Source organism: Lissotriton helveticus, chromosome 10 (genome assembly GCF_964261635.1).
Source record: "Lissotriton helveticus chromosome 10, aLisHel1.1, whole genome shotgun sequence".
NCBI lineage: Eukaryota > Metazoa > Chordata > Amphibia > Caudata > Salamandridae > Lissotriton > Lissotriton helveticus.
The window spans coordinates 1,082,310,890-1,082,324,366 of NC_136071.1; the positions used below are offsets into that span (position 1 = coordinate 1,082,310,890).

General features: G+C 44.0%; 1 protein-coding gene across 3 annotated transcripts; it reads left to right on the plus strand.

Moving 5' to 3' along the window:
* Positions 1–394: 394 nt before the first annotated feature.
* On the plus strand, positions 395–11,969 carry LOC144785614 (uncharacterized). Of its 3 annotated transcripts, none has more exons than XM_078664425.1 (4): positions 395–655; positions 879–978; positions 1,065–1,157; positions 8,277–11,969. In XM_078664425.1, the coding sequence occupies exon 4, from the start codon at positions 9,264–9,266 to the stop codon at positions 10,752–10,754; it is 1,491 nt and encodes a 496-aa protein (XP_078520551.1). In that variant the 5' UTR covers positions 395–655; positions 879–978; positions 1,065–1,157; positions 8,277–9,263; the 3' UTR covers positions 10,755–11,969. The 3 variants fall into 3 exon arrangements, with proteins under 3 accessions (XP_078520551.1, XP_078520552.1, XP_078520550.1); XM_078664426.1 differs by having other exon boundaries at positions 395–513; XM_078664424.1 differs by having other exon boundaries at positions 395–978.
* The last annotated feature ends 1,508 nt before the right edge of the window (positions 11,970–13,477 follow it).

The following is a 13,477-nucleotide window of genomic DNA, read 5'->3' on the forward strand; positions in this document are numbered from 1 at the left end:
TTGCAACACACCCCAGGCCCCCACCTGAAAGCTGTGAACAGAGAAAGAGGAAGTTCCCGCCACAGCTGAGGCTATTCCGATAAATGAGGACAAAGTGGCAAATCGGTATCACAGACTGGCACATAAGCGCATGAATAGAACCCTTCAAAGTAATAATAACACATTTGTGTTGTGTATGATGAATTAATGACAAACCTCCAGTCAAGATGCCAGGAACTCAGCCTAGACTGGCGTACGTGCCACACACAATTACGAGAAGGGGGCTACATCTACACTTATGATGGGAAGGTACCAGGCAGGGGCGTAGGAGACGATGGAAAGATACGAGGTGGCGTGATATGACGTAGTCTCATTGTTTGGTCACTATAAAAGGGTGGTCCGCGAGAATATCGTTGAACTACTCCGCGTCTGCACTTGAGTGTCGGACAGGAGTTTTTCCCAGGGGTTACTCGAGATAGCCCTTGTTACCTGTACGTAGACTCTAGGCTCTGCTGCTCTATTGTATATTCTGCTGTATGAAGTGTTTTTTTTCCTTATTGCATTCAAAGGAATACTTCACCATTTGAAATGCTATGTTTTCTCTGACCTTGTTTTATCTTCACTGCATTAGAGGTGTTTAACTTGTACTTGCAGGATATGACTTTTATATACAGTGGTGAGTGTACCCATATGTGCTTAACCTTTTTCTATGCAGTCTGCCTCAAAGCTCACAAGTGTACTTAAAGCATATTCTCTCTCTCATAGCAGCTGTAAACAGCACAGTGCATATCAAACCGCTATTATTGAATATTTCTAGAAGCTGTGTCTTCTAATAAAACTTGTACAAACTTTCAGAAACAGTCTCCAAGGCTCATATATCCATTTTTTCCTGTTTTTAGAGCAAGCGTTCCAGGAGCACCGGTTACAAATTAAGGTGTGCCATTTCCCTTAGTTCTCTCTCACGGTCTCCCCAGCACGGCTTCTGAGCTGCTGCGCCAAGCCCCCTGACACCTCCTGCCCACAATTAATTTTCCCTCTGACATCTTGGTGACCTCGACGTGATGGCTAGAAACTAACTGAAACAGGATGCATCTGGATTAAGGGAGAGGAAGTACGAAGCTGTTAAGCGATTCTGCACCACTCTCCACCCGGGCCATTGGGATGAACACAGCGCATGGGTAAGCATCATATTGTTTGACTGCCCGTCGCTGCTATTGTTCTCTCTTGGGTGCGGAGGAAGGAGAGGTGTGTTGTGTCGTGACGCAAGCAGTACTTTTGCCTCTTTTTCCATGCTCCCTGTCTGTTGGCCTCGCCATTTGATCTTGCGCAGAGGAGGGATTGTGTGCTAAATGGAGACTGAGCCTGACAGTTACGTCATTACTATGATTTACGTGTTTCTCTTTCTGTAAATAGCTAGCTGCATGTTATTGCTGCGCCTCCTGTACTTACAAAGAAGGAAATTTCTGTCGTCTTGTAACGCTTATTTTTACATTTAGCTTTTTATCCTAGCATTTATATTAAGAGGTTCCCCTGTGTATATAGCCCCGCAGGGAAGAGGGAGGTTGGGGTATTCGCCTTCCTAGCATTTATTTTAAGAGAAGCCCCTGTTGCATATAGAATACAGGGAAGGATAGAACGCATGTGGCAGTTCTTTCATTATTTATTTTGATTGAAGTGTCTCTCTATATAAGGAAAGGGAGAACCTCTGACTAAATCTAATAGGTTATCAGGGAAGGGAAGGTGCGTCTGGCGTCTTCCAAAAGCATATGTCTGTCTTTTTAGGAGTTCCTCTGTACTTATAAGGTTACGGAGAAGAAGCTAATCTGAAGATCCGCGTAGCTAACGGTATTTTCAGACACCGCTTGTCCCTGCTGTGTGACCAGGGAAATTCCTGCTGTGTGATCAGGAACATTTATCATTTTAGCCAGTGTATTTTCGCCAGTTAAAAGTACCCTCTGTGTTTATTTCTTTTTGCGTGCGCTGTTGTACATTGCTTTTTCTTTCGGAAACACAGGTACTAAGGCTGCTAATTATTAGGTACTCTTTTAAGATTGTATGTTGTTGCTTAGTGTCTAAGTAAAGAGCCTGTTATCAGGTTCAAAGGAGTAATTCTTTTTATATTATTGTTTTTTTCCTCATGGCCATTTTCTTATGTTGACTGGCCCCATACCAATCCTATTATTTTTGGGTAGGGGCCTGCGAAATACTGCTGCAAATATTTTGTGGACATCAATTAAAGACTGGGTTGTTAGTGAGATTCAATAACTAGGGAGAATGCATTTTTATGTATCCCCATGTGTTGATCTGCCACTGATAAACTAAGAGTTTCCGCAAAGATACAGCATATTGAGCACCACAATTGTCATAGATATATTGTTTATTAATGCTGCTACTCTCCTGTGTGCACACGTGGCATTCAGGATAGCCCCCTCCCTCCACGAGCACTGCAGGCTTCACGAGGGAGGACACAGAGAAGTACTCTGCGCTCTCTGGATGACTGAGTGTCGTTTAGATTAGCATGGAGTGTTTCTTTTTTTTTTTTAGCTACATACCACACAAATGAACAGGATACATAACTATAGGACATACAAAACTACACACGCCATACACGTGCAGATTTTTATGACATTACCGGGACTAGAGATACCTGCTATTGTGACATCATTGTGGCCTCACAAACCATTGAAGAGCAAAGTCCTTGAGGCTTGTTTTGGTAGCCACCCTACTGCCCTGGAATTCCCTGACAATTCCCCAGAAGGTATTTACAAGGGCCCAGAAAAAGAAGAAATTAGAGAGGCATTTTATTCCGTCATTACAGAAGCATTAGGTGATGAGCTTGTGGTAAACTGCCCCACTCCCGAAAACAACTGACAGGAGATCAGCCAGATGTCCGGTACATATATGTACACACAACCAAAAAAGTACAGATGAGCTATAGCGGACAACAACCAGTTGAGGTGGTTCTACACATATTAGACAATAAAATTATATCAGTGCAGAACGTTAGCGCACAAACATATAGGAAATTTAACAGAAGCCAAATTTCCTTAATATCTAGAGCGTGGGACTTATTGGGAATCCCACTCACACAGGGTACCGAGATAAGGGCATCTACATTGCATCTAGTGAGACTGTGCCTCCCAGTGCCAACGTATACGTCCCTCACTGATAACACACAACTCATACTTCAGTCAGTAGGTAGTGTAATTAATAGCGAAAGTCCTGATATCGCCAACCAGTGTTCACTCACACCGCCTCCTCCAAGCACCAGCTGCCTGGAGGGGCAGGGAGATTCACAGGATACCCTCACTCCACTAGGCTGTGAGCATTACGCCCACGAGTTGCATGACCAGCTGCAGCAGCAGCCATCACCAAGTCTCACAGAACTACTACAAAGACACCCTTCCACGACGCATTATCCAGAAATGTGGGCATATTTACAAAACCGCATGTTAAAAGGAGATTAGTATTGTTGCTTTCACTGCCACAGATTGCCCGCCGCCCAAAGACAACCCTAGGATATGAGGAGACAGCCCAGACAAAACCCAAGACTACAGATCACAGTACACGTAGTGAACTGCTGTATTGTTGCCCTTTCGGAAGGTACAGCAACATCCCCTGAGTCTGTCTCACACCTGACATGTACAGTCATTTTGACACTAATATCAGCCCTAGGAATCGACGTAACATCCTTGCAGCAGGTAAGGCTGACAATAACACCCGGTGGTGTTACACTCTTACCCCTGCTTACACATAACACAGAATAATAATGTCCACACCCACAGCACATCCACCAGCCTATGACGCAGATGACATTGATTCAGGACAGGGTATCAAGACTGACATAGGACTCTTATCAAATGTCCAGACAGCCATAGGCCGTGACGATGCCTCAGCCCCAGACATCTCAGATAATTCACAAGACAGTGACCAGAGAATACATTAGGCCAGCTATCCCTAAGCTCCCAAAGCCCAGTACTGCAAGGAGCAGCATCAGGAATGCCAGGTCAAATTGACACGTTATCGCCAGCCCCCAGCAGGAAGAAAACAAAGAGAGCGATGAGGCCTCTGGTGGTTCGCAGCACAGCTCCCACATGCCATTCCCCAGACTTGACCGCCCAGCACCCACATCCCTCACTGAGGACCATAAAATCACAAGAACAAGACATTATGGCCCATTCCGATCCCCTAGCCATCAGCATGATACACAGACATATTGGAATGAGTGGCAGCCCCTTAACACAGGTTCTAACAGAGAGAGAGAACTCCAGCTACAGTTAAATGAAGTAAAAAGAGACAGTGAACAGTATCCCTCTGAGGTAGCAACTGAGGGAGACATTAGCAAGAGGAGGGCAAAAAGTGACCTATGCCAAAGAATGGATAGAGAAGCAGGGGACATGTCACACAAACAGTACTCAAGAAGCCCCACAGGTAATACAGCAACACTCCAGCAACTGTCATTATACCTAGCCAGTATAGGGGACAGCATGACTGAGCTGATGAGTGACTTGGTCCAATCTAGTAAAAAGAAACAACAAGCACCAAATGAATTAGCTAGTGGTGAGAAGGAGGTAGGGCCACACAGTGATGGGGTCCCAACTATCATGCCACAGCAAGGGCCATGGGTAGACTTGCATCAGGAAGCACAAAGTGCAGCCCCACCACAGATCAACACAGCAGCTTCTCTCACAGCCAACTTAAGTGTGCCCCAAGCTCCGTCTACAATAATTAATTATAACACTCAGGTGACACGACCACCTACGCCTATACCTCAGACATCACCTCCAGTAGTTACACCACGTAGACCAGTGACACCACAGCCAGAGCAAGACTATTTGGATCTGCCAAAATTGTTCGAACAGACAGAAAAGAGGAGAAGGCAGAGAAGAAGAGAGATAGAAAGTATTGCTATGTTAGGTAACGAAGGGCGACCTGAGATCATCCCACAGGAATATGATGTATCAGGTGCAACACGCCTGCGCACAGCAATATCTAGAGAACTGAACAACATTGCCCTTTACAGGCCAAGACAGCAATTGACCAGTGGTCTGCTGACGCCAAATGAGATAGTAATACTTGGAGAAGGGAGTGACCTTTATGTCAATCCATTCTCAGATAACTTGGCAGACTGGACAAAGGCTAATGCATTTCAAGAGAATGTCTGGCCCCGAGAAGGATCTTTTGAGCCAGAGCAAATGGCCACTGCTGAAGAATGTATCTTGCAGGAAGCAGGAGATGATGATTGGAACTACACCTACATGCGCCAAGGCCTAAGGGTCTGGAAGAAATACGCACGCAGGTATGATAACACAAGACCCACAGGGGTAACACACCAGCTGCCCCTGCCATCCGAAAAGGTCAATGGCCTCCCTATCTCAGTCACTTGGTCCCTAACGGACAGTGAAAAAATGAAGAAAGAACTCCCACCCCTCACAGAGGGTGCGGGAAAGTGGATACAAGCCTTTGAAAATGACACTACAGGTGTGTCATTGGCTATTTGGGATATGAAAAGCCTGCTCACATCCCTGATTGGAAAGGATGCAGAGGATATGTTTTCACGCATCGACACAAGGCTTTCCACCACTAATTCAAATTTAGATGGTGATCCTTTCAATAAGATAAGATCAGCGCTATGGAACGAACTGCGCTGGAAGTTTCCCGATGTCTCAGACATTGGATCTCTAATGTCACAAACAAGGCAATTAGCTATTAAGAACGCAGCTGCTAAACTAGAACAGCAAAAATTAAAGAAAATAAAGGCTTTTGATGCAGTTAGGCTAGCTACACCAGTGAGTCAAGTGACTACTGTCACTAATTCTTCACAAGGTGCCTTAAAAGTACTAGGAGGTAACGCACAGGTAACAAAAGATCACATACAACAACAGCTACCTCAGCAACACATGCCCAAGTACCAAATGGTGCCCCAGACTCAAGCTCCTGTATCACAGGGAGCTACAGTACTGCCCCCCATTAATTCGGTTTCACAAGGCACCATCCAGCAGTACCAGGCAAGTTAGGAAAGCCCACAGATAACTCTAGTGTGTCCCTTCTTGTCATGTCTCACAAACATTAGAGAGGACCCAGATGTGATTGTCATGATTAACAACAACACGTATAGTTTTTTGGTTGACACAGGTGCCACATTCTCCTGTATCAAGGAGGGGGCACTGCCCATCTCCAACCAGAGCGCAAACACACAAGATTTCTCTGGGGCGATATTAAGGGTCCCTTTCACAGTGCCAGTACAAATAGAAATAGGAGGTAAAAGTATTCAACAACGTCTACTTTACACACCACAGTCCCCAGTAAACCTCTTGGGACGTGATCTGATGACCAAAATAAATATGAGAATATATTTCAATGAGAACGGCACAATAACGTTCTCCATTCCTGATACACCACCGACCAGAATGTTGTCTGTTAAAAAAAAAATCCTCAAGTTATGTCGTATTGTTTGATCATTGGCCTGAAGACTGCACTCTTCAGTGTCCCATCGCTCGCTGATGATGAGTATTTTACTCGCATTTTCAAAATTCCCGTGTTCAAAATTCAGCAGCAGCTGACACAGGCAGCAGCCAGAGATAAAATGATGGAATGGAAGCACACTAGTTGCATCACATTTCTTTTCAGATAAATAAATATCACGAGTCACGAGATCATGTGCTGCTAGGTCGTCTATTGAGCATTTCATCCTTCTAAGGTGGATTCAAAGAATACATTGAGTTGGAATACAATAGAGATCTGCTGTTCATCATCAATATACCATTTTGAGTGAACATGTGCATTACAAATAAGCCATCTTTATTTTATAATACAACACGTATATTTTGCATGTTGCAAATAGAGACAACACATGTTTTCAGATATTATAAAATGCAGAGAAATTAATAGAGTTTCCTTTTTATTTTCGGGCCATGTTCATAAAGTAGCATTCCTGGCCAACAGTATATTCTGGGCGTAGAGCCAAACAGGAAACAGGCTTCCTGTAGTTGGCAGCGAACAATGAGATTGACGAATGCAGGGAATAAGCAATGCTCAGTGTTACAACATTGTCAGACTAGAATGTGCGGACTTTAGAGGTGGTTGTATATATGACTTGTACTTCATTGATGGTTTTTCTACTATTAATGACGTAAAAAAGAGATGAACAGGAGCTGCAGTAGTAAGAGCGATACGGACTGACTACTGAGATTCTCCAGACATTGTACAGCAGATAGCATTGCCACCACCATATTACTCAACACAAGCAGCAGCTAGAAGGTCCAGACATGCACCATCTCTACCCCAGCACAAAATGATTGAGCCCCCCCCATTCTGCTTGCCCAGAATGCACCCTCAACAGTGCAAGATGATCCATCATGCCTGTACACCATTGATAATACACAGCACTATGATTTCATTGCACAGCTGCACCTTAGAGAGATACAGGGAAGTGCCCCACCTGAAGGAAAAGAGCTGTGGAAGAAGAGGGGAGTACACAGGAATAAGATTTTATTTGTTTATTTAATTTTCAGACAAACAAGGACAGGAAGGTTTTTGCAAATAGCACACACTCAGTTACACCTTCCTACACATGTTCCTAGTGATATCATGTCCGCCACTTTGCAGACAGAGTGGTCCATCCCCAATGCACATGAGCATATACAACTCTTGGTTCATTAATGCCTCATGGTATTGACAGTATTTTCCTAATTCAGCTATAGAAAGAGTTGCCTCAACAATACCAGGGCCCAAGGTTCCATTGACTATGTTGACATGCTTGACAAATGCCAGAAATACAGACATGTCATGGTAGTGGTAGCCGGACCATGTGTCCATTGTGACACAAAGGCCGCAGCTACATTCCTGCTTTGTGAGGTCATATGTCACTGAGGATTACTGGATGCCATTCGCAGTGACTCGCAGTGACAGTGGCGGTCATAGTGCCCAATTGGAAGGTAATGGCTACATTGCCTTTCTAATTCCTCTATTTACACTAAGGAACACTCCCAGCTCTGTTCATCACATCACATCTCACCGGCTTGTCACTGACAGATCAATGTATGTGGTTGTTCTCTCCACCAGACTTAAAACAAGTCACTGGGCCCTCTTCTGATATTGTAAGCGACAAATTGTTGTTCGTTTATGTGCACTAATGCGTGCTCCAAAGTTCTTTTTCATTCAGATATCAAAGACAAAGAACAAGGGTCCTATCTCTGATGAACTTCCGCCTAGGGACACACATCTTTGTATATGAAGCAGTCCGGAAGTGGAGAAACTTCAATTCAATGAACACTTGTAATTGGACTTTTTTTGAGGTTCCACCCGTCACCGTCCAAGTTCTGAACATTGACAGCAAAGAAGACATCATGTGCCAGCTAACGATCCAAGATCAAGGAAGTGGAGATCGTATGATGGCCTACGGACTGAGACGCAGCAACAGAACCACCCTCCATGTCAAGCTTTCAATGAAAAAGATATGTACAATTGTAATAATATTATTTGTTATGTTTGTAGTTTCAGTAGCAACATTCCGCTGGTTAGCAGTGCGATCAGAGAGAGAGAGAGAAGCTATTAGCAATATTAAGTTTGCCACGGCCACAGAGCTTCCCGTGTTCCAAACACTTCCTGGTAACAAGCAAACTGGGATAAGCACCAGTAGTAGCTATGACACCTATGCACCACCCACCTCGACACCTTCCTCACCCCAAGCAGACCCCACAGATAGGGACTTGGTACCTGAACTCACCCTGAATCCCCCTATGACAGGTACACCTGAACGTCCCCGCCAAAGGAAAAGACGTGTTAGATATAGAATGAGTCGCGAGATAGTGCCAGTTGGATATACATCGTGTACCCAAAGTAAGGAAGAACAGGCTTTGCAGATTCCAGACTGGATCAGTAATATCCAAAAGACAGTTGTTTACACCTTCGACCAGCACTCTATGCCTGATTCCCTCTCCCAGCGCCCTATTGATAGAGCAGAGGATAATGTGATTCACAACGTTCTATTAGATAACATGTGATATAGAGACATAAGGGAGGTTGGAAGAAAGGTCACAAATGAGTCCTGCTTTGTATGTTCACACATTCCTCACGCTGTCAGCGCGGATAGATTGCTCTTTCCTAAAGAAGTCCCACCACCCGCAGCCAAATGTCTTCTACACCTGTTTCTTTGCCGCATACATGGTCAGATACAGCTCCACTCAGCCAAAGTGGATGATACATTTGTAAATACCACAGAGTGGGATGACAAGTATGTAACATTAAGGGTCATCACTAATACATTGGAAATTGAAAGGAGAATGGAGGTTTATTGTGATATGAAAGTACCAACCAACATAATGCAGGTTTGGGAACATCACTATAAGAAACTAGGGTACTTCACCTTCCCAACACCCCCATCGAAATGCCACTCACCTGAACATCACCGATGTAACCATACCCATGACACATGCCCTTGTCAGTGGAAACCAATCCTACACCTGAAGGCCAACATTTATTTCAACAACAAGTGGAATGGTCCACATGACTTAATATGTAAGGCAGCCTCCTTAGGTAGCACAACTGTAGGACAAGAGCACAAACATAATTTAAATGAGGATATAGAGAGGGAGTGTGCTGAGATATGGGGTAGGGAAACTAGAAGATACACTTCTAATGAGGGTACACCATACAATACGAAAAGAGCATACAAGCTAAAGTCTCCTCTCCTTTGCTTCCTAGGTAATGGAACGGTTCCTGTGGGTCGGAATACTAATTGCAACAGCACTAGTTTTAATTCGGACTTAATGTACGGCACAACCATCCTCATGGACATCTATTGGATCTGCGGAAAAAATCTCTATCTGCAGTTGCCTCCCCAATGGCAAGGACTTTGTTCCATCGTGACGATGCATGAATTGCATCTCGTCGTCGCAGCAGCGAACATTTCCCACATCTATGCACACCCAATGGCAGGTGATATCACCCTGCTCCACCACCGAAAAGGAGAAGCCAAAAAGTACTCCTCAGATGACAAATTTCAGGAGATTCCGGAAGATTTCAACGATGCTGAACTTTACTTTGGGGGAGTTATCCCCATGTTCCAGACCAAAGCCAATGCTCGATGGCTCCAAGTAAGGAGATATGAACTGATGCAGCTTGTTAACAACACCCGTGATGGGTTCAACGCCGTGAAAGAAGAACTACGTCCTTTGAGACTCATGGTTCTGAAACAACACTATGTTTTGGACCAGTTAATTGCGATGAATAGTGGTGGATGCGCCAGGATGGGAAAGTCGTTCTGCTGTGCCTTGATATTGGCCGATGATGCGGATAACAGAACACTTACAAAGGCCATTGAGGACTTGGACAATTTGGGACAACAGATGCCTGAGGATGGAAGTGCAAAAGCAGATGTTTTAAGTAGTTGGCCCAATTTGGACTGGATGCCTTCATGGCTATCTGCAGTACTAAATTTTATAATGCCTATATTATGTGTGCTTGTAATTGTGTATTGCGGAACACAGATTATGTTGCATTATGTTAGAAGGTTAAGGTATAAGAAAGTTGAGATGAACTACACAGATGTGAACACAGGTATGCAAGGGGAAGATGTAGAGATAGCAGTGTTGAACATAGAGCGTACTGTCCCCGACCTTCACTTAGAGCAGGTCCTTTCTGAAAGTGAATACCAGTCCCGAGTACATGGTGGCCCACCACTTCTCTCAGAGAGAGACTTGGTACGTCCCTATGAGACAATGTGTAAGAGATTAGGAGGACCAGGTGAGGATTTAGGAACTACTTCTTTATAAATAGCCCTGGCCACTTCCCCCATTTACAGCTAAGTATGCAGTTCGTATGATGTTTAAACATGTTTTGATTGGTTCAAATATGAACCAGAGGGGGGAATGACAGAGGGAGATAATTTTACTACATAGTTATCCAAGCACACCCTTATCACTTAGCCAGCATTAACCCCTGTGTAGGCCCTGCTGCTTGAGTGTTATAGGCCTCAGTTACGTTGGCCTGAGCACTGCCATTTTCTTTCTGCTTAGAGCAGAAACAGAAAGCAGGTCTGACCAAGCTTCACCCAGCTCCACTTGTCTGCGTGGCTTCGCACCCCTTCATTGGGCCCCCACCTACTGTGTGCTAGGGTCATGAACGATAAAGTTCAAGTTCCTTATTAATCTTGCAACACACCCCAGGCTCCCACCTGAAAGCTGTGAACAGAGAAAGAGGAAGTTCCCGCCACAGCTGAGGCTATTCCGATAAATGAGGACAAAGTGGCAAATCGGTATCACAGACTGGCACATAAGCGCATGAATAGAACCCTTCAAAGTAATATTAACACATTTGTGTTGTGTATGATGAATTAATGACAAACCTCCAGTCAAGATGCCAGGAACTCAGCCTAGACTGGCGTACGTGCAACACACAATTACGAGAAGGGGGCTACATCTACACTTATGATGGGAAGGTACCAGGCAGGGGCGTAGGAGACGATGGAAAGATACGAGGTGGCGTGATATGACGTAGTCTCATTGTTTGGTCACTATAAAAGGGTGGTCCGCGAGAATATCGTTGAACTACTCCGCGTCTGCACTTGAGTGTCGGACAGGAGTTTTTCCCAGGGGTTACTCGAGATAGCCCTTGTTACCTGTACTTAGACTCTAGGCTCTGCTGCTCTATTGTATATTCTGCTGTATGAAGTGTTTTTTTTTCCTTATTGCATTCAAAGTTATACTTCACCATTTGAAATGCTATGTTTTCTCTGACCTTGTTTTATCTTCACTGCATTAGAGGTGTTTAACTTGTACTTGCAGGATATGACTTTTATATACAGTGGTGAGTGTACCCATATGTGCTTAACCTTTTTCTATGCAGTCTGCCTCAAAGCTCACAAGTGTACTTAAAGCATATTCTCTCTCTCATAGCAGCTGTAAACAGCACAGTGCATATCAAACCGCTATTATTGAATATTTCTAGAAGCTGTGTCTTCTAATAAAACTTGTACAAACTTTCAGAAACAGTCTCCAAGGCTCATATATCCATTTTTTCCTGTTTTTAGAGCAAGCGTTCCAGGAGCACCGGTTACAAATTAAGGTGTGCCATTTCCCTTAGTTCTCTCTCACGGTCTCCCCAGCACGGCTTCTGAGCTGCTGCGCCAAGCCCCCTGACACCTCCTGTCCACAATTAATTTTCCCTCCGACACCTTTCACAAGGTTACAAATGGATTTCATTGACATGCCACCCCACAACAAGTTACATTATGTGCTCGTGATAGTTTGTTTGTTTTCAAGGTGGGTTGAAGCGTTCCCAACACGTCACAATGATTCAGTTACTGTTGCAAAATTACTTTTAAGGGAGATCATACCAAGGTACGGTTTTCCGGTGACTGTGGAAAGTGATTGTGGAACACATTTTGAAAACAGATTGTTACAATTGATTTGTGAAGCATTGAACATAGAACAAAAGTTAAACTGCGCATACAGACCAGATGCATCAGGTGTTGTTGAGCAAGTTAATGGTACAATTAAGAACAGGATTGGAAAAATGTGTTTAGCTACAGGTATGAAGTGGACAGATGCGCTTCAACTTGTTTTGATGTCTCTAAGAAGTACTCCTGATAAAAAGACAGGGCTAAGCCCACATGATATTGTCATGGGCAGAGTCATGAGACAAGCTTTTGTACCTGTAGGGAAGCTGATGTGCATAAATGATAGTGTCATTTTGGAGTACTGCAGGACCCTTTCTGACGTCGTGACTTCTGTGTTCCATCAGGTGGGAACTGAAGTGATAACAAGAGACAAAGAGCAAGCACATGATCTGTTACCAGGAGACTGGGTAAGAACAAAAGTTCATCGAAGAAGAAATTGTTTGGTACCCAGGTGGCAGAAAGCAAGACAGATAATTCTTGTCACAACAAATGCAGTAAAGTGCAAGGGTTTGAAAAGGTGGATTCACGCAAGTCACACAATTCGTGTACCACCACCTGAAAATCCTGATGACGAAGGTGATACTACAGCAGATTCAGATTCTGAAGAAGAACCTGAGAGAAATCCAGATCCTGAAGATCGACAGGAAAGTCAACATCTGGAAAATTCATCTGTGAATAAGGCATTGAATGAAAAGGATTTGGATATTGTGATAGTAGACTCTGATAATGATGAAGATCTGCTAGGAAAAGAAGCGGAAAAAGAGTCTGAACAAAAAGCAATCGATGATCAGGAGAGTATTGAAAGGCAGAAGAGAAGCTCTGAAAACAGGAACGGAAATTCTGAAACTGGGAAGTTGAAGGTGATTAAAGAAGAAGAAGAGGACGAATTACCAAGTACCAGCTATAAGGATAGAGTTCCTAACAGAGTGAAATTTTATTTAGAAGTTTTCTATAGCGCTAACAAGACCCGAAGGTAGCAGAGCGCTTTACAGTAAGAGGAAAGGCATGGTGAGCAAAAAGATACATAACACATAAAGGCAGTCCTCACGACAATGTTGGGGGAGGAGAAGTTCGTAACAGTAGGCCTTTTGGTAGAAG

What these genes read in the sequence shown, in the direction of transcription:
- LOC144785614 (XM_078664424.1), top strand. Translation starts at nt 9,264, where the DNA reads ATGGAGGTTTATTGTGATATGAAAGTACCAACCAACATAATGCAGGTT.